We start from the raw sequence: 23,850 nt of genomic DNA, 5'->3' as shown, positions 1-23,850 counted from the left end.
GCCATAATGCGAGGGGCCCTGGGGACCTCGGTGACACTGGCCAGGCTCTGCGGGGTGGCCCGGGGGGTCAGGTGGGTGGTCAAGCTCATTAACTCCTCCACCTCCAGCTGGACCCTCCCCCCCATCCACCCTGTACCTCCACCTAACAGGGGATCCTCTCCAGTGTCTCCTTGCTCCTTTCTGATGAGGTTTGTCTTTCACTTATTCACTCCTTCTCTCATTCAAATGTTGATGCCACAGTTATCAAGTTCTTTAGACTGAGTCTGGACTTCAGTATTTCTTTCACGCATTCATTCATTCATATCATAATTACCAAGCACCTTCTCTAGGTCAAGCCCAGAGCATCAGTGCTCATTCATTCATTCAATTATCCATCCTTCTATTTATTTATTCATGCTCTCGGTACCAAGTCCCTCCTCTGGTCCAGGATCCAAAATGTAGCCTTTCCTGTTTCATTCATTCATTCATTCAGTCATCAAACAGATAATTATTAACAATTTGCTATGTGCCAGGGGTGGGCTCCCAGGGATCCAGAAATTTGGGGCCAATTGGAATTGTCTCCAGGCAATTCTAAGTTCCTTGTGGGGTAACCCTGACAACGTTCTCAGAAGATGGAAAAGTGCAAGCAAAACACTAGAGATGCAGTACTGAGTGGGGGAGCAAGGACTGTGCAGCTCACCCATCCCCCTGCACCCCTAGCGGACAGATGTCCTGACTGGACCACTCATTCATCGATTCTGTCAGCATAGGTTGCAGGCCTACTCTGTGCCGTGCTCAGCTCCTCCTGTAACCAGCCAGCTGTGGACTGCAGAGCTGGCTGTGATAGGCTGGGGCCTGGCAGCACCCTCAGGAGGGCCCTGGGCTCATTTCATGTCACCTCTTCCCAGGTGGTCCTGGGAGCAGGAGGCCAGCTCCCAGGGTGGTGGGCTATGTGAGATGAGGAGCCAGGATCCTGGCTGACCGATGGCACCCCATAGTGAGGATCTCTCGCCGTTTACGTCTTTGCATTATGGCAATCTCCCCATCTCCCCCAGGGCTTGGGTGTGCATAGATGATGGTGGTGAGGGTCTCCCATCCATCAAGAATGCGATTGATGAGTCAGGGGCCAGATACCCCCCCCCCCCCAGGCTCTGCTGGATTCTGCTTGGGGATTGGTCCCTCCACCTGATGCAGGGGTTGATGTCCCCATATAGACACTGGGTGTCTGGACTGGGTCATCCCAAGGGTCTTTTTCAGCCCTCTGAGCTTCCTTCCCCCCCCCTCTGCAAAATGTGCCCAATGAAAGGATTATCTGGGGGTTAAATGCATGACTTCAAATAAAAGGTCTAAGACTGTGCTCTGTGGATGTAGCTCTGATGCCGGGGCTGGTTCTTGAATCTGTCTCTGAGTGCAGCTACCGTGCTGCCCTCAGACACCCGAGGACCTGGTTTCGGTGGAAGGAGGTGGGCACAGGAGGCAGGAGGGTGGGGCTTGGGAGCCTTTCGGGAAGGTCAGCGATGCTGGGGAAGGGGCATCTCACTGCCCTGCCCCACACGTGGAAATCAAGCCGAGATTGCCCCTGGTCACAGTCACCTCCAGGGCCCAGATGTTTCCAGCCCAGAGGCATGGCGGCTCCTCCTTCTGACTGTGGTCCAGGGCTAGGTGGCTGTCTCCCCTGCCGCTGTCCCTGCACTCCTGGACCTTCCCCACATCAGGCGTGGCTGGGGCGGTCTTTGATACAAGAAGCTTGACAGCTCAGCAACGAAACCCGCGATGGCAATTTTTCTGGAGGCCGAAACATGAAAATTAAAAATTTGCCTGCTGCGTTGTAGGTTTGTTTGAGTCGAAGGGCGAGTGGGACCTGCAGAGTAGCTGTGTCACTGTCCCCAGTCAGGCGGCCGGGATCCTCAGCGGGCTTCCCTCCCTGTGCCTCCTCGGGACCCATCTCCCCGGGGGGCCCAGCCCTTCTCTTCGCCTCTGCCTGCCTCAGCCAGGCCCCAGGACTGGGGACCCAGCCACTGCTAAGGCACCCACTGCCTGTCCCAGCCTAGAGGGGAGAGAGGGTTTTTCATCTGCAAACTGAGAGGTCCTATGCAGGGGTCCCACATGGTTTGTGGATGCACAATTAAAAAAAAAGATGATTATGTATTTATTTTAACGGACATTAGGAAAACATTGATGTTGCCAGAACATCTTACCCAGGGTTTCATCCATATAATCACTTAGGATTTTACCCAGGTCAGTGGCCCTGTTTCCTGAAGGCAACATGTGCCCAGTGGCGGACCTTGGAGGCAGTCTCCCAGTGACCGGATATGGCAAATCCTGGCCAGGGACAAGGAGTGGCAGACTTTGGCGTCTGGCAGCCTTGGCTTCCAAATTGGGCTCCACTGCCGACGGCTGCTCTCCCAAGGCAAGTGCTGTGAATGGGTCCCCCCAGTGCAGAGCCCGAGGCAAGGACTTGGGGGCAGATTCCTTGTCGGGTGGTGCACCCAGGAAGCCGGAGCCGGGACAGGGAAGGGGAAAAGCCTCTACAGGGGTGCAGGGTGGGCACTGTGGCCCAATTCTGCCGGATCTGCAGGCGGGGAGCCAGGGCATTTGCTCCCTGGTTAAATTCCCCCACCCGGTAGGGGAAATGCGTAGCCACGCCCCCCGCCCTAGCTCACCTAGAGGTGGGGGCTGGAGGTGGGGCTGCAGCTGGGGTACTCAAAGCCATCCCCCACTGCGGCTGGAATCTGAGGGGGGCTGCAGCGTGACCATCAGAAGCCACACCGGCCACCCCTCAAACATTCACTTCTATAAAAGGGGACCAAGACTGTGACTGTCCCGTAGAGAAGATAGAGAGGAGATAAAGCAGGCTCTCGACCCACAGCAGGTGCAAACAGGGCGAGTGTTTTGGGGAGTGCCTACCTTGGTACCCCCCAGATGCCCGGGGAGGTTTCTCAGGTTGGGGACCCTCCAGTTGAGCCTCAGATGGGATTCGATTGAGCTGAAAGAGCTGCTGCTCTGTGACCTCCCCCACCCCTGCTCCAGTGTGTCCCCCTGAGAGGTGACCTGGGCCAAAAATGAGGGCAGAATCCTGACGCTTGCCTGGATTCCTGGTTGACTGCCCAGACGGGGCTGGAAGGGAAGCCAGCCCTCTGGGGAATGTTCTTGCCCTCGAGTGGGTGACAAAGAGGTGACCCCCTCGGTCTCGTGGCTTCAGATCTGGTGTCTTCACACACAGGCACCGTGGCGGGTGGGAGCACAGCCGCTGACGTCAGGTCCAGAGCCGGCCCAGCCATCCCGCTTGTCAGATCTTGGATGTGTTCACTTTCCTTCGTAAGCCTCAGTTTTCTCATCTGCAAAATGGGCTTGTAATAACTCCCAAGAAGTGCGTGTTAAATGAGACAACACGTGTGACGTGAGCAAGCACCCAAGAAATGTTTAGCACATCGTAATTGTTATTTGTTATACATATATGACATGCACATAAAGCATATGGGGACACATATATAATATGTACGATATGTGAAATATAATATGCACAGTAGTCATTCTTCAATGTCTTCTCCTACCTCAGAGCTCTAGGTTGGAGGCACCACTTGGTTTTCTGTGATGTTGGGATTTGTGAGAACTGTAATATGAATTTGTTCATCAATTCTTCCACTGGCTCATTCTTTACCTTGCCAACCCCTTTCTAAGTCCATTTTTCCAGCTGCATTTTGCAGGTGAGGCAAGGAGAGCCCAAAGGGCTGAGTGTTTTTCCTACAGCTATACAGCCGCTCGGCCGTGGAAGCAGCCCCAGAACCAAGGGCTCCAGCCTCGTGGTTTGGGGCTGGTCCAGCCTCGGATGGGGGCACCCTGGGCCTGGGGCCGCCAGATCCAGAGGGGCGGGAGGCAGCTCCGTGTTGACGAGTCTCATTTTCCCTGGGGCCTCCCTGGGGAGCCCTGAGCTGCGAGCCCTCCTGAACCCTGGCTCAGGCCCCACCCGGATGCCCTGGCTGTCACCTCACCCTGGCACCTGCTCTCTGTTGCTCTGAGCTTAGAGAGTTGGGGATGGTGTCTGGGGACTGGGGCAAGGCCTGAGGGGTGGGGGCTGCCAAGGGGAGCCCATGTGGCAGCAGGCTCTTAGGACAGGTGTTCCCCAGCTGCCCCTCCCAGCCCATAACTGGCTCACCCTGTTACGTCTGCTCGCTGGAGGAGCAGGGGCACGGCTTGCCACGGCAGCCCAATCTCGTCTCCCCGCTTCCCCAGGGCCCCAGACCCACAGGGGTGGGCGCTGCATCTGGGCCAGGGGAGAGGGTGCCAGGACTAAGAGCCCAGCCCGGGCTGTGTGTGCCCCTGCAGAACCTCTGCCACCCCCGGGTACGGGCGTGATGGCAGGTGGATGGGGGTGGGGTTTGAGTCTCCATACCTCACCTGACCCGGTTTTGGTTGGTCTGGTATCGGAAGGTTTGCAGTGTAGATGGAAGGTGGGGTTTGAGCCAGACCTTTGATTTGGGCCCCCAGCTAACTGGGCGGTGGTGGTGGGAGGATATGGGAAGGGCAGTCTGAGAACCAGAGGCTTGCTGGGTCAGATGGACAGTTGTGCTCTCATTTGACATCCACGCTTCGGCTATCAGCGTTCTGCAAGGGCAGAGTGAGGGGCGGGGCCAGTTTGGGGAAGAAAAGTACTTGGTGGGGGGGGGGGTCCAGGGAGCAAAGCCCAGCACAGCCACAGACTTCAGTCTGTGTACATCTCACAGTCCTCGTGCCCCCTGCGCTGATTCAGCCTTCCCCGCGGTCCCTGGGGGCCCTGCATGTCGTAATTTCGTCCTGGATCAGAGGGAAGCCCTTGGGTTGGCCTTCTTGAGGGAGGCCGTGTCCTCCTCCACCGTGTCCTTCCACTAAGGGGTCTTCTGGGGGAGTCTGGCCAGTGCACTCTCTGCCGTCAATGGCGTTTTGGGTGCTGGGCACCCACCTTTTATGGGGCACCGGGCTGGTTGGCCAGGGGTCTCCCCTCTGCAGAAAGCTGGACTTCACTCTTTGGATATCTGGGTCATGGGGTGGCTGAGCACAGGATCCCTTGACATGGGTTCTGCTTCCTGACTGGTGATAGTCTATTTCTAGGGTGTTTGTTATTGGAACTGGAATGATGGGAGGCCTGGGAAGAGCCCTTGGCTGGGTGTCGGGTCCTGCCAGTGGTGGCTCCAGAGGTACTGCTGGTGGCTCCCGGGACCTGGCGAATGAGCTGTTTGCGCCTTTTCTTGGCATTCAGGGACCTCACACGGCATCCTTGAAGCTCCCTCTCCCACCAGCCGGCTACTTGCTGTTGCTGAAGCTTCTCTCCAACTTCGCTGCCCTGATCCTCCTCCTGCCAAGAACTGGGCTGGCCGTTTGGACAAGCGTGTCCTGCCCTTTGGCCACCCACACGCCTCTGCCCCAATTTTGCAACATCTGCTTATCACTAGTGCTATGATTTCCTTGGTATTTTTCTTTAAGTCAGTTCTCTTTTTATACTTAAGTTGATTCGCTTAATTAGTTCTTACAAATGGAAAACCAGTAACATTTGCCATAAGGAGACAGTCATCTCAAAAGTAAATCACAAACCAAACCAAACCAGCCAACCAAACAAAAAACCCCTTAGGAAAAATCTCACGGTCAGATCCTTCTAGCCAGAAGCTGTTGTGTTCTGAAGCGGCTGAGCGTGGTTGGATCTGCTGTCTTTGTTACAATGTTAGAGAGGAATGCAAGGTGAGGGTCACCGGCTGGAGCCTTTCTCCTCGCCCGAATCTGAAGGTTGAAAGAACTGAAGGGGCACTGCCTTTCTCACTTTGTGCATCAGCATTATTTAATAATTGCCTCCTACCCCCTGCAGTCATCATGGCCCTTGTCCCCCATTTAGGAGAACACAGGTCAAGGGAGCTCTTACTCCTACTTCAAAGCCCTGTCTGAATGTCCCCTGCATCCCCAAATGGCACCTCCACTCTGCGCACCCTGTCCTGATCCAGGGTTGGAGCTGTCTAAGCACCCACTGGCCTTCCCTGTGTGTCCCTGTCATCCCTGCACCACGCACCACCCCGCCCCCTGGGCCTGCACATACTGGGGAGACCGGACTGCCATCTCCTGCTGGCCCAGACAGACACCAGGACGTGGCGGCCAGATTCATGGGCATGCAGAGATCCCCTGGGGTGCTCTGGAAGCCGCAGAGCTGGGTGCTGAGTGACAGGTTGGGCTAGGGGACGTGGTGGCCAGGTGAAGGGGCATCCCAGGTGAGCACACAGCCTGAGCAGTGGCTCAGAGGTGGGACTGGGTGAGGGAGGCTCAACACTCCCTTTACAAACCAAGTGCCCCAATAATGACGGGCTGTTTTGGTGGCCCTCTGAGAAATACAGCTTTATTCCAGGCTCCTTCCTCCTGACTGCTGTCAACTACAGGCCCGTTAGGAGCTTCGGGTGCTTGGTCTGTAAATGGGGAAATGATAGTGAGGATTTAATGAGGTGAAGCTTATGTAGAGTGTGGCACTAGGCCTGGCATGCAGAGAGGGCTCTGAAGATGGTAGCTGCTGGGTGGGCTGGCCTGATGGGCAGTGGGAAGGGGTACAAGTCTCCGGCTCAAAAAATGGCTCAATGCACTTGTGTCCTAGACTTGAACAGGTATAGAAGCACAGCAAAGATGACAGACAGTGACACCAAGAGCCCCAGTTCAGCATAAGAAATGGCCCCATGGCAGTGCCCCCAGGGGGAGGAGGGACACCCATGACGGTGGAGGGAGTCAGTGTGGGCTTCCTGGAGGCAGCGTCCCTAAGGACAGTCATGTGTTAGCCAAGGCAGAGTGGTTTTGGCGCTCCATGGCGACACTACAGGCCTTACAGATGTGCCTCCCCCACCCCACCAAGGATTAAGAACATTCCCTCCCCCCAGAGCCTTCCCAGCCAAGGCTCCCGGGTTGGGGTGCAGCTGCGGCTGCCACCAACCCGCTTTCTCTGAGGTAGGCCGAGGGGATGCCAGACCCAGCCTTGAATGCTTCTCGGAAGCACCCAGGGTCCTTCTAGACTGTAACACCAGCTTCTGCTGCTAAAACGTATGGATGGGAAAAATGCTATCCAAACAAGCTAATCCCAGTCAGAGGATTATTTTCTTACAGAAAAGCTTCACCTATACTTAATAGTTTTAAATTGTTCCGGGTACCAATTAGACTTTTAATTTTGCTGTTCCCTCCGGCGGCTCGAGGAAGTATGCGGTTTGTGTTTAATCAGACGTGTTTTTTTGTGTGTGGTGGTTCTGGGGAGGGGGGTTGGAGACTGTCTCAGGGTTTCCTTCTGGTCTTCCCGGGGCCTGTGTCTGGGGGAGGGTTGAGGTGCTGGGTGACTGCTGCGGGAGCAGCTGACGTCTCCAGCGCGTGGGACTCAAGTCCTCTCACGCCTGAGAAGAGTTGGAAGTTTTGCTGCAGCCATCCTGCCTGCAGAATCCAAACGCCACGTTCAGTATATGGATTATCCAAAAATTTCTGCAGCAATAGGGTGAGTTATTATTGATTCACAGAGCACGGCAAAACATCACTGCATGAATTAGCAAACAGCTGTTTCTAATTTGAGTTTAGAACAGTACACAGAGGAACTTGTTTCTCTGTTCACTCCTTTCATTTATAATGAATTTTAATCACCGCTACAGGTGAGAAAAATGTAGAAACAAGCTTGTATCTTGTGGAAGAAACAAAGGAGAGACAGATGCTAACAGATTTCCAGTCTGTGATAAAAGGGATGTTTTGGTACACTTTACATGTAATTAGAGCGCAGCTGTTTGCAGCCCCAAGTCCACCAACACGGCCGAATGTGGGCTCTGCCGATCTCCAAAGGGAGTAAAGAAAAACAGTGATTCAACCCCGAAAGCATTTTGCTTTTCCTCGAGTTGGGCAGAGAGCCCTTTGCTCCGGCTCTCCATGGTGTGGTTTCATGGAAGCTGATGGAGATGAGTTCACCAGATGTGCTCTCCTCGCGCCGTCCGTCCGTCTGTCCGTCCCTCAGAGGCGAGCAGGCCTACCGTGGGGTGCCAGGGAACATGGAGCCGGGGGACCTCCCATCGGCTACCAGCACCCAATCTTTGGGGAGCCCCTCCTGGGGGAAGGCTGCTGGCAGGAGTTTGTTGTGACGTTGCCTTTTAGCAACTATGATCACAGCCGAGCTCTCTGGTGAGTTGACGAGCGCTGGCTTCTTTTTTTATTATTATTATTTTCCCCCCAGTCTGTTTAATTTTGGCAATAAAACACTACCTCGATTGCATTTTCAATGTCGATGCTAAGTAAATTTGTCGAAGGGATGGATCGAGTCAGGCAGGCTGTGTGTTCTGTGAGGTCAGAGGTTCAAGGGGAAATGCGGGTGCTTCCTTCCTGTCCTTGGCGAGGCTGGGTGCCGGGGTGAGGGCGTTCTGGGGGGTGTCGGAACCCCGTCCCTGCCCCCTCCTCTGGGGGCCTGGAGGCTGAAGTTCAAGTGTGGCATTGCTGCCGGGGGCCGTGGGACTTCAGTCCCTTTGCTTCTCGGTGTATATGATGAGAGTGCTGGCTGGGCGGTCTGGAAGGCTCCTTGCAGCCCTGATGCCTGGGGTTGAGATGACGGGGCCTTTGGGGCCAAGTTCCCTTTGCTTTTATACATTATCTTCTGCAGTGGGACCATTTTGTTATCAGACAGGGTTCAGGGAGAAGGGCCCCTCGTTGTTCTCAGGTCACAGAGAGTGCGGTAAGCCCAGCAGCTTGCCTCTGAGCCGCTAAGCCAACACAGTGGCCTTCAGGGCCCACGAGGCCCGTGGATGGGTGGGTGGACACAGGCCCGGCCCGAGGGGGAGCCGCATCTCAGCTCGTCATCGAGGTCCCCGGTGCAGGGCTGGTGCCCAACTGGACTGTCTCATTCTTTTCGAGAGAAGCCAGAAGGGAAGGCGACGTGTCAAGAACTTTGGTTCCAGAGTTCCGGATGTGTAAATGCTGGTCTTTCTGACAAAATAAGTGGTGAGTGGGCCCAGGATGGCCACATCCCCGTGAGCTGGGGTGGTGCGTCCAAACCCAGCTGCCCCATTCCCGTCATGACATGCCCTAACCTCTCCGCTCCCGGACTGCTCACCCAGGGTCCACCACAGGGCCTCTCATGTAAACGGAGCGTCTCAGTTTGCCGGAGCTGCTGCGACAAAGGACCACACGGTGGGTGGGCTCGGACCACCGACGTTTACTGTCCCACAGTTTGGAAAGCTAGAGGTGTCACAAAGGCCGTGCTTGAGTCTGTTCTTCTACCTTCCGGCATCTTCTGGCTGCATATGCCTTTCCTTTCTTCGTGGGGCCTCCGGTCACGTGGAGTAAGACCCACCCTGATTAGGTGGGCAGCGCATAAGAACTTCAACGGACCCTGTTTACAGATGAGCTTTTTGTGGGGGACATGATCCAGTCCCCTCCACCCAGGTACTTGTGTGTGGCCGGGATGCTGGCTCAACAGGTAGAGGGGTCCCATCCCAGGAGATCAGGAGGCATGCACGTTGCTCACCTCTAATACAGGGATAATAATAACAACAGTAATAGTAACCATCGCCACCACCATTGCCGCCACCACCACTCTGCAGAGTTGCTCCAAATGTCAAATGGGATATTGGGTGTGAAAGCGCTGTGGCAGGTGTTAAATCCCATAAAGATGTAGGGATTTATCATTAATGTAGCAGTATAAGTTGTAACAGTAAGTGCTTTCATTTGCTTTAGCCAACATTTGTTAAATGCTTAGCAATCCATGTGCATTGCCCACTTCGTGAGGTGGGCTGTCTTATGTTCTTCAGGCTAAGAGGAGGAAATGGAGGCTCAGAGAGGTGCAGTACCTTGCCCAGAGTCACACAGCTAACAAGTAGCGCTTGCTCTGAGACCTAAGCAGGCTCACTTACCCGCCGCTCCACTGTCCCTCAGGGGCTGATGTCTCTCTGACACCGGCTGAGTCTCTTTAAGATTGTGTTGACAGTTTTGGCTCTTTGGAAGGTTTATAATGACCCTGATGGAGGCTCTTTGTTGCCACATGGCATTTCAGCAGCCCTCAGGGCAGGGTGGATAAGAGTGGGCTTGGCCATGGCTTTTGGCCTTTGGCACGGTGTGGGGAGAGTCTGAGGGTCCCCGGAGGCTTTGTGCCCAGTGCCCCTGTGAAGATGGGACTCACTCCTCCTCCATCCGCTGACCCATGCACACCAGCCTCTGCCCCTGTGAGGTCCACTGCCCCTGAGCTCCCCAGCCCCTGCGTCTTCACCTCCCACCGGAAGAATGAAACCTGCTTTCCCTCTCTGCGGCCTCACTGGGGTTGCTGAGGTGACACCTGCAGGGTGCTCTGTGCTCCCTGGAGGGAGGATGGATGAATATGGGCTGCTGGTCTTTCTGATAATAGTCTAATGCTAATACATGATTTCAGGCGGAGCCATGTCAGCTTCTGGTAGGCCTCTGTGCTCCGTGGCTGAGTCTCCTTGGCCTACCTCTGAGGAAAGGACCTCCAACCGCCTTCCCTTCCCTTTCTCAGGGGCTCGCCCTTTATCCTACCACCACACTGGCCTACCCCCCTCATCCATCCCTTTAGGAGAATCAAATGTCTAGATGCTGCGCTGACTACTGCCACGGCCACAAGGTGTTTTTCTTACTTTCCTTATCTCTTTCGAAGTACTTCCAAGTGTCAAAGCATTGGTTTCGAGTTTAAACTTTGGACAGCAATTGATCAGCAGAGAGGTAGGTCAGACGAAAACTTGGAAACCTTGGAACACTGGGTGCCTCCTGCAGCCCTTAACAGGCTCAGGCACAGAGAGCAGGCTCAACAGATATTGGCTGAGTGAAGGTAAAACCCTCAACCAGGAGGGAGCCAGAGCTGGGATGTCTCTCCCCACTCCTTATTCCTGTATCCAGGGCAGACAGACATCACTAATAGAGCACAGACTCTTAGAGCTTCAGAGACTCTTAGAAACTAATTCGTTTGATTCTTTCTCAAGAACTGGGGAAATGAAAGCACAAAGAGAGGTGACTTCATCTGTGGTTGTGCAGAACAGATTCTGGCAGGGTCAGATCTCATTCACCAAGGCCCTCAGCTAATGGCCCTGCCCTTGGACTCAAAGCTCCACCCTCTGGCTCCACCTACTGGGGTTAAAGCCACGCCTTCTGAGAAGACGTGTTTTCTTTTTCGTGAAATGACAGTACATATTGGGAGCTGAATAGGTTTTTTTTTTTTTTTTTTTTTACCTGGGTAGGCACCGGGAATCGAACCCGGGTCCTCTGGCATCGCAGGCAAGCATTCCTGCCTGCTGAGCCACCGTGGCCTGCCCGGGAGCTGAATAGTTTTTGAGCCTGTTTCCTGCCTATAGAATTTTGAGAGTCTGACCGCCTTCTTACATTTGGTATTCTTTCTGTCCTTTTGGGTCCAAGCTGGTGTGTTTCTGCTGGTGTAAAATTCTTAAGAACCTTGTGGGTCTCCCATTTTTGACAGGGGGAGTCACTCCATTAGTTAAGAGACTCCTCCACGGATATTTCCCAGTTCGTCTTCTGTCTACTTTTAGCTTCTTCTGAGATGGCTCTGGGGCAGCGACCTCCCAGATTTCTAGATTCTCTTTGGTTGGATTCAGGGCATCTGTGAGACACACCCTTAATTTCTTCCAAGAGCCTTTGTGTCACTGCTCACTTTTGAATTTTCTAATATTAACACAGGTTGTATAGTCACATCCTCAGTTTTTCTTCTATAAATACTTTCCTAACAGTGAATCTCTTGAGCATTTTTTGCAATATTCATACATTGAGAATTTCCTAAATCTATCACTTCTCACTTCCTGTTTTTTTTTAATTTTGTTTGAAAGTTCTTCTCCCAATCTCTTTTTTCCCTCATGCATTTTAAAATAAGCAACAAGAAGAAATCAGGCCATACCTTCACACTTTCTTAGAAATCTCAACAAAATATCCTAGTTTAACCATGACGAGTTCTGCTTTCTGCATAATTTTTGGAGACAACCAAGAATACACCCCGACACCCCTCTGAGCTGAATTTGCATTGCTTCGTGTCTGGAAAGTCACCTGTTTGGTTCTGGCTGCCTCTGTGGGAAGTGTCTCTCTGTGGCGTGTCCTGAAGCATGCTCATGTCTTGCAGTGCTTGTCACTTTGGGCTCTGGGGAACATCTGTCTGCTCTTCCGGGATCCCCCAGGGTGCCAGGATGCTTTGAGCCCACTTTGGGTGGGCCTCACCATCAACTGGGGCTGGAGCTAAACTTCTCTCTGTCTGGAGACCACCACACAGCTCCACTGTATCTGCTACGTCTTGTCATCTCTGCTCAAGTAACAGGATTTTGGAGCTCCTGCCCCAAAGCTTCTCTTTTCAGAAAGGATGGGCAGCCCCTTTCTTGGGACAGAAATTCTGATGGTTAGAAGCTATTTTCCTGGCACTGGGAGTCAGGAGACCCCCCCCCCCCCACACACACACAATTTGCTCAGGACTCTTTGAATGTGCCACTCCCACATGCTGTTGCTCACTGCAGATATCACCGATTGACTTCAGCACTAATTTCTTCTGAGCCCAGATATGGCCTCAGAATCCTTCTCAACACAGCACCTTTGGCCACCACTATCCCTGGAGTTCTCTTCTCTCTCCAGACTCAGCTTCTCTTTCTGTCTCATGTGGAGTAGGCGTGGATGGGTCCTAAGTCTGCAATCCTGGTTCTTGGGCAGGGGCCCCGGTGAGTCTATTCCTGAAGCTGTTGTTGGTGACAGGGGAGGCTTTCCCCAGAGCTCTGTCCTGGGGGAAACTTGTCTCCTTGACAGTTTTAAGTTTTCCAAAGCAGATGAGCAGTGAGAACTGCTGAGCCTTCATAAATGCCCAGGCTTTTGGGGGGGGGGGGGTGGGCTTTCGTGGGGCAGGGAGAGAATCTGGATGGAGGAAGTGTTACCTGTACATCTGGAAAGAACTTGGAGACCAAGAATTCCAAATTCCAAATTTCCGTTTTACAACTGCGGCCACTGAGGCCCAGGTCTCTTGACTGTACCCAGTCCGGTGCTCTCTCCTCTGCTTCCAGCCACACCTTCCCACAGGTCCCTTACCTGCTCTAAGTTAGCCTTCTCACTTATGTGATCTGGAACATTCATGGGGCAGGACCCAAGTGGGATGTGTGCAAGTGACCCCCTCAGCCCCTGGCTGGGGCTGGAGCTGACTTTCTCTCTGGCTGGAGAAGACTTGAATGGAAATTTCAGCCCAGGATGGCTCAATGCTTGTTCCCTCTGGAGCTTATGGTCATTTTCATTCATACCAATGAAATGTGTGTATGCCTGGGCTTCAGCTCTCTCACCCTCCCGTCCAATGCAGGGCACCTTCCTTAGGGTTCTTTTCCAGGCCATTTACTCCTCTTGATTACCTTTGCTGATGGGAGGCTCACTCCTCCTCAGTCACTGCACCTGTTGCAGGAAGGTCTCATTTCAGCTTTCCTTCTGTGATTCTGTGGGTTAGCCCTGCTCCCTCCTCTGTCCACTTACCCTCTCTGTGACCCCAACTGGATTGTCTGGGAGAAGAAGAGCTGTGAACTTTCAATCCCTGTGGCTCCCTATGAACAGCCGTGGGAGGCTGTCCCAGCCCTGACCAGGTATATCCCAGGCTGCCTTGTGACTGCGGGATCCACGCTCTGCTCCATAGATGTCATTCCACCTGACATGTGAGCTTGGGATCCACTCGGCTTTTTGTGCCCCCTATGTGTTCTCAAGCCCAGTCAATGCCCTTTTCCCCACCTAATTGAATTTTTATTGAAATTTCTCCCCTCTTTTATGCTTGTTGTATTTCTCTTTTTGCAGCAGACAGTCACAACCTCATCTGGCTCATTTCCTACCAGGCCTCCTTGTAGGATTAGTCATTTAAAAATGACTCTAGTCTTCATTTTGAAAGTGATCTTGCTACTCATTTTATTACATTTTTTTTATCGTGCTTATTGATCCGGGGGAAGGGAAACTGAGGGTCTGACACTTGGCAGCCCCTCCTGCCGACAGAGGCTGGCAGTGGGATGTCATTGGGGAAAGAACTAACTCTGAACTGAGCTAACTGGCTTTGAATCCCTTCTCTATTTCTTGTGAGCTGTGTGGTATCCAGCAAGTTACCCGGCCTCTCTGGGCCTTGGTTTTCTTATCTGTAGATGGAAACAATAATACTTCCTACTCATTGTGCTGTTTAGATCATTAACTGAATTAGTACACGTACAATTCTTAAAAGAACCTGACATAGTAAAATCTGTATAAGCATTTACTTGAAAATAAAGCAGGTAGTCTGTTGAATGGGCTTTTCCCGAGTCTCCCCTCTCCCTAAGTCCCTAAGTGTTCAAGTTGAAGGGGACCCGGGAACTGTCCGTTTCTGCATCCCTTTCTGTACATCTGCCAGAGGGCGTGTTAATGTTTGCACATAGGTGGTATCTCAGCACTAGTTGAGTATTGCTGCCATAAGAAACGAGAACCCTCTCCTGCTGCTGACATCCCTGCAAATATGACCTGGGCTTTGGCCCCGGCTCATCTCTCCAGCTTGCTTCTAGAACACTAGGCTAAGCGCCCCCATCCCCCAAAGCAATGCATGTGGAGGGGGTGAGGTGGCAGCAGCCAGGGTTGACTGTTACTTGAATAAAAGGCTTTGTACAGGGCAATCTGAGTTTGGGGCTTTATATATCAACATGCCCATTTTCCCTGATTGGGCCTTTTCAGTTTAAGGAGCCTTATTTTCATTTCAATTCAGATGATTATAATCTCAGCAGTTGCTCAGTTTTTCACTTCTAGAATAATAAGCTTTGCTTTAGTTTTGAAACTTGTTTGCAGAGAAATAAAGCAAGCCAGCCGACCCCACAATGAATCCTGCACACCCTGGCCTGGGGCGGGTTAAGAGTCTCCATCTCAAGGCCTAGTGAGCGAAGAATGGGTGGGGGGTCTGGGTGGGGAGGTCCGTGCTACTGGGAGGTACGGTGGGTCCCTGAGCTGTAGGCCGTTTAGCCAGACTGGGCCTTGGGCTGGGAGACTTGGGTCAAATCACCCCCTGTGGCCTCTGAGTCCTCATCTCTAAAATGGGATGTCACAGCTAACTAGCATTCACTGTTGTGGTGAGGATTAAAAGAAATTAATTATGATCAGAGAAGTGCTTGGTGCACCTGGGACCTGCTCGATAAGTGCTAAGTGTATATTAGCACTAGTGATATTAATTAGTATTAGTAATTTGTTATTTTTAATTGTGATTGGTATTAGTTACTAGTATTAGCATCGGTCAATAGTGCTTTAACAGCTTTATTGAAGTGTTATTTACATACCGTGTGATTCACTTGTTTTACGTGTGCAGCACCACGATTTTTAGTGAATTTGCAGAGTTGTGCTGTCATCACCCCAATCTGGCTTTAGAACGTTTCCGTTATCCCAGAAAGATCTCTCTTGCTGTCAGTTCCTGCTCCCACATCCAGCCTCAGGCAACTGCTAATGTGCTTTCTGTCTCTAAAGATGTGTCTTTGCTGGATGTTTCATATAAATGGAATAATAGGGTTTTTTTCACGTTCATTTTCCTCGTCCACTCCTCACCGATGAGTCCCTTTTCTCAGATAGGTAAACCGAGGCTGAGAAGGTCAGGAAGGCTCACGCGGTGGCCGGGTACCCGGAGGAGGGTGCTTTGGTGCTCTGGCGGCCTGTAGGGCTTGGGTGAAGGTGACCTCTGGCGGGCGTCGCTGGGGGCCTCCGAGGGGCACCCTTGTGCAGTGTACTTGCTTCCATTTCTTAACTGTACAAACAGTGTCGCCATGAGGGCCCCGCACAGGGACACATTTGTGCAGACGTGTGAGCATTTCTTTAGCATGGGTGCCCGAGAGAATTGCTAGTCATTGGGTATATATATATATTGCCAATTTTGATAGATTTAGATTTCATTAAAGTGCCCTCCAAGAGGACAGTGCCAATCCAGCTTCCCAGTGGCTCTGAATAAGTGTCTGTCTGTTTCTCTCTCTATGACCCTGGGTTTCCTCCGTTGATTTTTCATTTTTGGTTTTCTGATGGGTCTAAAATGTCATTTTATTATTGTTATTAAAGCAGTGCATTTTCCTGATAACTAATGAGAGTAAATGTTTTTCATATGGTTACTAGCAGGAAAAAAAAATAAAGCAAAAAAAAAGAAAAAGAAATGCTTGTCCAGGTGTTGTCTCATGGCTGGGGTGTCGTTCTTGTTTCAGTGACCCCATGCCGGGGACCCTGTGAGCTCAGGGCACTCCGCCTCCTGTGTCTCGGCTGGCACCTTCCTGGGGCTGAAACAATGGGCGTCCCCAGTTGTCCTTCTCAGCGAGGATACAAAGGCCATCCAGACTCACTGCATCCAAGGTGCGATGTGTGGTGGCGAAGGGTCTGGATGTGCTAGGGTCAGTCCTGGCGCTGTCGTTTCCTCGGGCAAGTCACCCTGGCTATGACTCAGTTTCCCCAGAGGTACAGTGGGAGCAACCCGGGGCCCACCTCCTCTGTGGTTGTGAAAAACTCTTAGCAGCGTGTCAGGCACGGTTTGAGTGAGTCTGAGTTAAGACATTAAAATAATAAAAAGCCAGTGGAGCCCAGCCAAAGGGCTGGGGCTGAGCAGGCCCCTTGACTGCCCCAGCTCCAGCCACGTCCTCCCTTTTGGGCCCCTTTTGTCTGCACCCCACGGAGCCCAGCTGGCAGGAGCTGGGAATTAGCAGGCAGTGGCTCCGGGCGCCTCCCGCCGAGTCTAATCCGCAGATCTGGCAGCCGCTGCGTCCTTCCCGTCCAAAGGGCCCCGTAACGTGAGGCCCCCCAGGGGAGCAGGCGGCTACATCCAGGAGGGGTTCTGGGAGGTGCCCCACTGGGCTGGGTGGCCAGGCTTTGGAGGTGGGAGGCTGCTGGGAGACACAGGGCTCGGAGCTGGGAGCACTAGAGCAGCGCCCATTCAGGCTGAGCTTTGCCAGCAGTACCAGCTGCATCTGGCAGATCTTCACACGGTCAGGGCTGGGGGCCTGGGTGGGCACTGGGGGGCGGGCAGGGTCTAGGAACAGCTCCCAGCCAGCTGTAAGGGTTTGCTCAAGACCCAGAGTCAGACTTTGTTAGATCTTGAAGTCCTGGTGTCAGCCAGCTGCCGAGCGCCTTGGGGTATGGGAACTCAGGATTGGTTTCTGTCTCTGTGATTGTGAGAGTGTGTGTGTTTTTAAGTGTGTGCGTGGGTGATAGTGTGACTGTGTGAGTGTATGTGTACTGGTGTGTGTAGTTGTGCATGAGTGTGTGCAAATGTATGTTATGTGTGTATCTGAGTTGTGGGAGTGATGTATAAGGTGTGTGCATGTGAGAGTGTGTGTGTTTATATGTGCAAGTATGTGTGCTCGTACATGCCCTTGTTGGTGCATGTGGCACCCCTACACCTTCCCTTCCAGGTGCCAAGGCCTGACTGCCTCTGGGCCAGAACTTTCTGGGTTATGTCTGTGCAGACTTTTCTGCAGGCTGAGCTGGGCTGTTGGGCGCCTGGAGGGGCCAGGGCAGCGGTTTATTTCCTTGGGGTCACGTGAGGAAGGTCAGTGCTGCCGAATCCGAGCTTTTGTTTGTCTCTCCCCCGCCTGCAGCAACCTGTGGTCCGTTTCATTCATTATTAAGTTTTCAATCCACCCGACCTGAAACTTGAGCCACGGAAGTCGCTCCCTGCCCCGGCTGCAGAATTTCGCCCTGCCGTGACTTGGGAACTCCCCTGGCTTCGCCTGGGGCGTCCCGTGCGCCTTTGTTTTCACCATCACGGCCAGTACTTGGCCTTGCTTGGTTGTCTTCCGAAGCTGTCTTGACCAGAGAGGGTGAGAGGGTGGCCGTCCCAGGGTGTCTGTGCAGGGAGGGCTGCCCTCGCCCTCCACGGTGGACCCCGAGGGTGCCGGGCTCCCAGCTCTGTGGCCACCTGGGTTCTGGCCCTACAGCCCACCCCCGTCCCCATTGGGCCTTCCCCCAGGCTCCCCATGGACTAGGGGTGAGTCCAGGGATGGCGCTGAAACAAAGAAAACGCCGCCCCCTTAGATGGTTTGGGCTGGGAAACCACAGGTCCTTCTAAAGATCCCTTTGCTGAATTCCCCTCTGCCTCCCTGGGGTGGCAGATACCCAGCTGGTGATGGCACACGGGATACGTCCGCCTCCTTCCTGCAGCAACAAAGTCCAACGCCACCGGCCCTCCTCCCCCAAAGAACGTGGACCGCCAGATTCGTTAGTGTGCATCTTCTTGTTTATTTTTTACATTGCAAATGCTTGCCATTTCCCCCTAAGGATTTGGGGGGATTTCTCAGCAGGCTTAGGGCTGCAGGGAATGTTGAGTCCCAGGTCCAATCAGGTGATGGGGCTTGTCCTCCTTCTCGCCCTTGGAATCGATGTCTGTGAGGTCATTTCCGGTGGCTCTGTCCAGGCCCCCCTCCCCCCGCCCCCCACTCCGATCTCGGCTTCCCTCTCTCACCAGGGGAGTGGCCGGGAACCTACCTCCTTGTGGGGATAATGCAGGAGGCGGAGGGCCAAGGGCAGGTGCTGCTGAGGGAAGAGGCACCTCCCTCTCTGCCCTGTTGGCTCCCTTCTGCCACGTCGTCTGCAGACCGGGGGCCTCGTGTCCACTGGGCTTCCGGCCCCCTGGACGCCCCCTGCCCCCTCCACTGGTGGCCGTCGGCCAGCTGCACGGCGTCGGCCCCAGAGCCGTGGAGAAGCTGGCTCTGTCCTCGTCTCCCCGCGGCCCTGGGAATTACCTCTAATCTCCTCTCTGCCTTCCCCCTGCAGATGGTGACGACGACCCGCAGCTCTCCTGGGTGGCCTCGTCTCCCTCCAGCAAGGATGTTGCGTCACCCACGCAGATGATTGGAGATGGGTGTGACCTCGGGCTCGGCGAGGAGGAAGGTGGCACGGGCCTGCCGTACCCTTGCCAGTTCTGCGACAAGTCCTTCATCCGCCTGAGCTACTTGAAGAGGCACGAGCAGATCCACAGCGACAAGCTGCCGTTCAAGTGCACCTACTGCAGCCGCCTCTTCAAGCATAAGCGGAGCCGCGACCGGCACATCAAGCTGCACACTGGCGACAAGAAGTACCACTGCCACGAGTGCGAGGCGGCCTTCTCCCGCAGTGACCACCTCAAGATCCACCTGAAGACCCACAGCTCCAGCAAGCCCTTCAAGTGCTCCGTCTGCAAGCGCGGCTTCTCCTCCACCAGCTCGCTGCAGAGCCACATGCAGGCACACAAGAAGAACAAGGAGCACCTGGCCAAGTCCGAGAAGGAGGCCAGGAAGGACGACTTCATGTGCGACTACTGCGAGGACACCTTCAGCCAGACGGAGGAGCTGGAGAAGCACGTGCTCACGCGCCACCCCCAGCTCTCGGAGAAGGCCGACCTGCAGTGCATTCACTGCCCCGAGGTCTTCGGCGACGAGAACACGCTGCTCACCCACATCCACCAGGCCCACGCCAACAAGAAGCACAAGTGCCCCATGTGCCCCGAGCAGTTCTCCTCAGTGGAGGAGGTCTACTGCCACCTGGACAGCCACCGGCAGCCCGACTCCAGCAACCACAGCGTCAGCCCCGACCCCGTGCTGGGCAGCGTGGCCTCCATGAGCAGCGCCACACCGGACTCGAGCGCCTCCGTGGAGCGCGGCTCCACTCCGGACTCCACCCTGAAGCCGCTGCGGGGGCAGAAGAAGATGCGGGACGACGGGCAGGGCTGGTCCAAGGTTGTCTACAGCTGCCCTTACTGCTCTAAGCGGGACTTTCACAGCCTGGCCGTGCTGGAGATCCACCTGAAGACCATCCACGTGGACAAGCCCCAGCAGAGCCACACGTGCCAGATTTGCCTGGACTCCATGCCCACCCTGTATAACCTCCACGAGCACGTGCGCAAGCTGCACAAGAGCCACGCGTACCCCGTCATGCAGTTTGGCAATGTATCCACCTTCCACTGCAACTACTGCCCTGAGATGTTTGCTGACATCAACAGCCTGCAGGAGCATATCCGCCTCTCCCACTGCGGCCCCAATGCCAACCCACCCGACGGCAGCAACGCCTTCTTCTGCAACCAGTGCTCCATGGGCTTCCTCACCGAGTCCTCCCTCACCGAGCACATCCAGCAGGCCCACTGCGGCGTCGGCAGCGCCAAGCTCGAGTCCCCAGTCGTGCAACCCACGCAGTCCTTCATGGAGGTCTACTCCTGTCCCTACTGCACCAATTCACCCATCTTCGGCTCCATCCTGAAGCTCACCAAGCACATCAAGGAGAACCACAAGAACATCCCCCTGGCCCACAGCAAGAAGTCCAAGGCCGAGCAGAGTCCAGTCTCGTCCGACGTGGAGGTGTCCTCCCCGAAGCGGCAGCGGCTCTCGGCGAGCGCCAACTCCATCTCCAATGGTGAGTACCCCTGCAATCAGTGCGACCTCAAGTTCTCCAACTTTGAGAGCTTCCAGACCCACCTGAAGCTGCACCTGGAGCTGCTCCTGCGGAAGCAGGCCTGCCCGCAGTGCAAAGAGGACTTCGACTCCCAGGAGTCCCTCCTGCAGCACCTGACGGTGCACTACATGACCACCTCCACCCACTACGTGTGCGAGAGCTGCGATAAGCAGTTCTCCTCGGTGGACGACCTGCAGAAGCACCTGCTGGACATGCACACCTTCGTGCTGTACCACTGCACGCTGTGCCAGGAGGTCTTCGACTCAAAGGTGTCCATCCAGGTCCACCTGGCGGTGAAGCACAGCAACGAGAAGAAGATGTACCGCTGCACGGCCTGCAACTGGGACTTCCGCAAGGAGGCCGACCTGCAGGTGCATGTCAAGCACAGCCACCTGGGCAACCCGGCCAAGGCCCACAAGTGCATCTTCTGCGGGGAGACCTTCAGCACCGAAGTGGAGCTGCAGTGCCACATCACCACGCACAGCAAGAAGTACAACTGCAAGTTCTGCAGCAAGGCCTTCCACGCCATCATCCTGCTGGAAAAGCACCTGCGCGAGAAGCACTGCGTCTTCGATGCCGCCTCCGAGAACGGCACCGCCAATGGGGTGCCGCCCGCCGCCCCCAAGAAGGCCGAAGCGGCCGAGCTGCAGGGCATGCTGCTGAAGAACCCCGAGGCGCCCAACAGCCACGAGGCCAGCGAGGACGACGTGGACAACGCGGAGCCCATGTACGGCTGTGACATCTGCGGGGCGGCCTACACCATGGAGGTGCTGCTGCAGAACCACCGGCTGCGGGACCACAACATCCGGCCGGGCGAGGACGACGGCTCGCGCAAGAAGGCCGAGTTCATCAAGGGCAGTCACAAGTGCAACGTCTGCTCGCGGACTTTCTTCTCGGAGAACGGGCTCCGTGAGCACCTGCAGACGCACCGCGGCCCCGCCAAGCACTACATGTGCCCCATCTGCGGCGAGCGCTTCCCCTCGCTGCTGACGCTCACCGAGCACAAGGTGACCCACAGCAAGAGCCTGGACACGGGCACCTGCCGCATCTGCAAGATGCCCCTGCAGAGCGAGGAGGAGTTCATCGAGCACTGCCAGATGCACCCCGACCTGCGCAACTCGCTCACGGGCTTCCGCTGTGTGGTCTGCATGCAGACGGTCACCTCCACGCTCGAGCTCAAGATCCACGGCACCTTCCACATGCAGAAGCTGGCGGGCAGCTCGGCGGCCTCCTCCCCCAACGGCCAGGGGCTGCAGAAGCTCTACAAGTGCGCCCTGTGCCTCAAGGAGTTCCGCAGCAAGCAGGACCTGGTGAAGCTCGACGTCAACGGGCTCCCCTACGGCCTCTGCGCCGGCTGCATGGCCCGTGGTGCCAACGGACAGGTGGGTGGCCTGGCCCCACCCGAGCCCGCCGACCGGCCCTGTGCCGGCCTCCGCTGCCCCGAGTGCAGCGTCAAGTTCGAGAGCGCCGAGGACCTGGAGAGCCACGTGCAGGTGGACCACCGCGACCTGACGCCGGAAAGCAGCGGGCCCCGGAAAGGTGCCCAGACATCACCGGTGCCCCGGGTAAGTGCAGCCCACCAGAGCCCGCTCCCTGTTCTCAGGGTTCTGCTGACCCCCAGAGGAGCCACCTGCTTGGTGGCTTTCTCTTTCCAGGCGTCAAGGAGCCGTGCGCTGGTGCAGTGGCCGCATGCCTTGCTCTGCAGCGGGTTCCCCGAGCACTACCCTAGGTTGCCACCCCCTTCCAACCTACCTCATACTTCTCTCCATGTGCTGCGGCTGAGGTGAGCATGGTGCACAGCTGCGGTGGTGCTCGTCGTTATGAATCAGGGTGAACTCACTCACTTGCTTGCTGGGTTTCCTTGGGCAAGTTGCTTAGCTTCTCTGTGCTTTAGATCCAGAATTCTCACAATTCAAGCTATATACAGACAGACACATGGAAGGCTCAGAGTCTGGCTTCAGTCATGCCTGCTGTACTCACCCGCCGATATTATTATTATTGTTTTGGTTTGTGCCGTGCTGGTGTGTGGAAGGCCCTTAGAAATGGTTCCAATTACTGTTATCATTGAGGATGGACTGACTGGTGTGCTTCCGTTGATCCTGAGCACCCGCTGTGGTTGGAAGTGCCTGGGAGCCAAGGAGAATCGAAAATGAAACTGCCTGGGGGTTCGTGAACTGGGGGAGCCGTGGGTCCAAACCAGTGGGTTTATAATGAGGCAGGGGAAGTTTGGAGACAGGGACCGAGGGATATCTGGGTGGTGGCCCCGGAGCCTGCCCAGCCCCCTCCTTGCATGGCCCTTGGGTGGCAGACAAGCTGGGCCTGGGGATTCCCGGGTTTGCGTTGTCTGTTTTCAGACTGGGGAGGTGCCAGGCAGTTCTCGGGAGTACTGGTCCCTCGAGCACCACTGTTGGCGCCACTGGCTGGGAGATGTGATTTCGGGAAGGGCCACCTGACACAGATGCTTGCACGAAGGCAGGGTGTTTGCTCAGAGGTGGGAAGGGGATGGTCTCAGGCTCAGAAGTGGGCCTGGGACTCGGGGGTTTCCCGGGGAAGAGAAAAAAGGTAGGGAGCATGAAGGGAGACTCCACCATGAAAGGCCTTGGAAGCCTCTGCCCCAGCCCATGCCCTGGTGCTTCAGATGGCAGCCTGTAGCCAGGGCTAAGGGGCCTTCCACGGATACCCAGCCAGAAAGAGGAGCCCGTGAATGAGCAGAGAGAGCCGGGAGTCTGTCTAGGGACCTGAGGCCTCTCTTGCAGGAACTCGTTTTAGACTGTAACACCTAGCTTCCTCAGTCCTCTCGACTGACCCCCTTAGCCATGTCCTGAGAATGTACTGGTCCCAGCTGCCCAGCCTGGCCCCTTTGCTTTTACCACCTGGCTGGGGCAGTGGGAGTGAACTTGGGGAGCCGTTGGGCCCTGGGCTGGGTGGCCTGGGCTAGAATCCCAGCTCTTCCACTACCCAGCTGCAGTTTGACACCTCCGGCCCTTGTGGTTCCCGGGGAGGGTGAGAGTAGAGAACCCACCTCCAGAGCCAGTACATTGACTGATCAGGGCCTTAGGTTTTGTGATTATTTCCCCTGCTGACGTTCGGTTCTGCTCTGAAGATTAAATGAGTAAAACCAGTGATAGGCTGAGTGTTCATATAGAGGACCTTACTCATTCCGCTGTCTGTGGTGTGGTGACTGACCCGGACCGACACTGTGCCAAGCACCTTACATCTCTTTGTCCTCCCTGCATTTCACCCGTAGGGAAATGGAGGCATTGGGCAGGTAGGAAGTTGCACGAGCCTTTGGCTTTCAACAGGCAGAGATGGGATTTGAGGCCAGGTAGTGTTTGGTGCCACTCCTCTTGATCAGTTTTCTACTTGGTGGCTCTGGTGCCAAAGCCTGTCCTGGCTGCTCAGGTGGTGGGAGGGGGGGAAGCTGGCTAGGGTGGGGTCCAGGGTGGACATCCCCATAAGTTCGGGCTTCAGGGCAGGGTGGCCAGGCCAGACCCCTGCATCTCT

At 55.0% G+C, this 23,850-nt stretch overlaps 1 protein-coding gene across 5 annotated transcripts in view; it reads left to right on the top strand.

Annotated features, from left to right (window-relative positions):
- Window positions 1–23,850, top strand: part of ZNF423 (zinc finger protein 423) — a 324,971-nt gene that overhangs the window by 177,611 nt on the left and 123,510 nt on the right. For all 5 annotated transcript variants that reach the window (XM_077132358.1, XM_077132361.1, XM_077132357.1 and 2 more), the window contains one exon: window positions 18,697–21,911. In XM_077132358.1, coding sequence (XP_076988473.1) covers window positions 18,697–21,911 — 3,215 coding nt within the window. The remainder of the gene's footprint in view (window positions 1–18,696; window positions 21,912–23,850) is intronic.

This window comes from Tamandua tetradactyla, chromosome 16, assembly GCF_023851605.1.
Source record: "Tamandua tetradactyla isolate mTamTet1 chromosome 16, mTamTet1.pri, whole genome shotgun sequence".
Classification (NCBI taxonomy): Eukaryota; Metazoa; Chordata; class Mammalia; order Pilosa; family Myrmecophagidae; genus Tamandua; species Tamandua tetradactyla.
The sequence above is the reverse complement of the archived record's forward strand: the minus strand, read 5'-3'. Positions and strand labels throughout refer to the sequence as shown.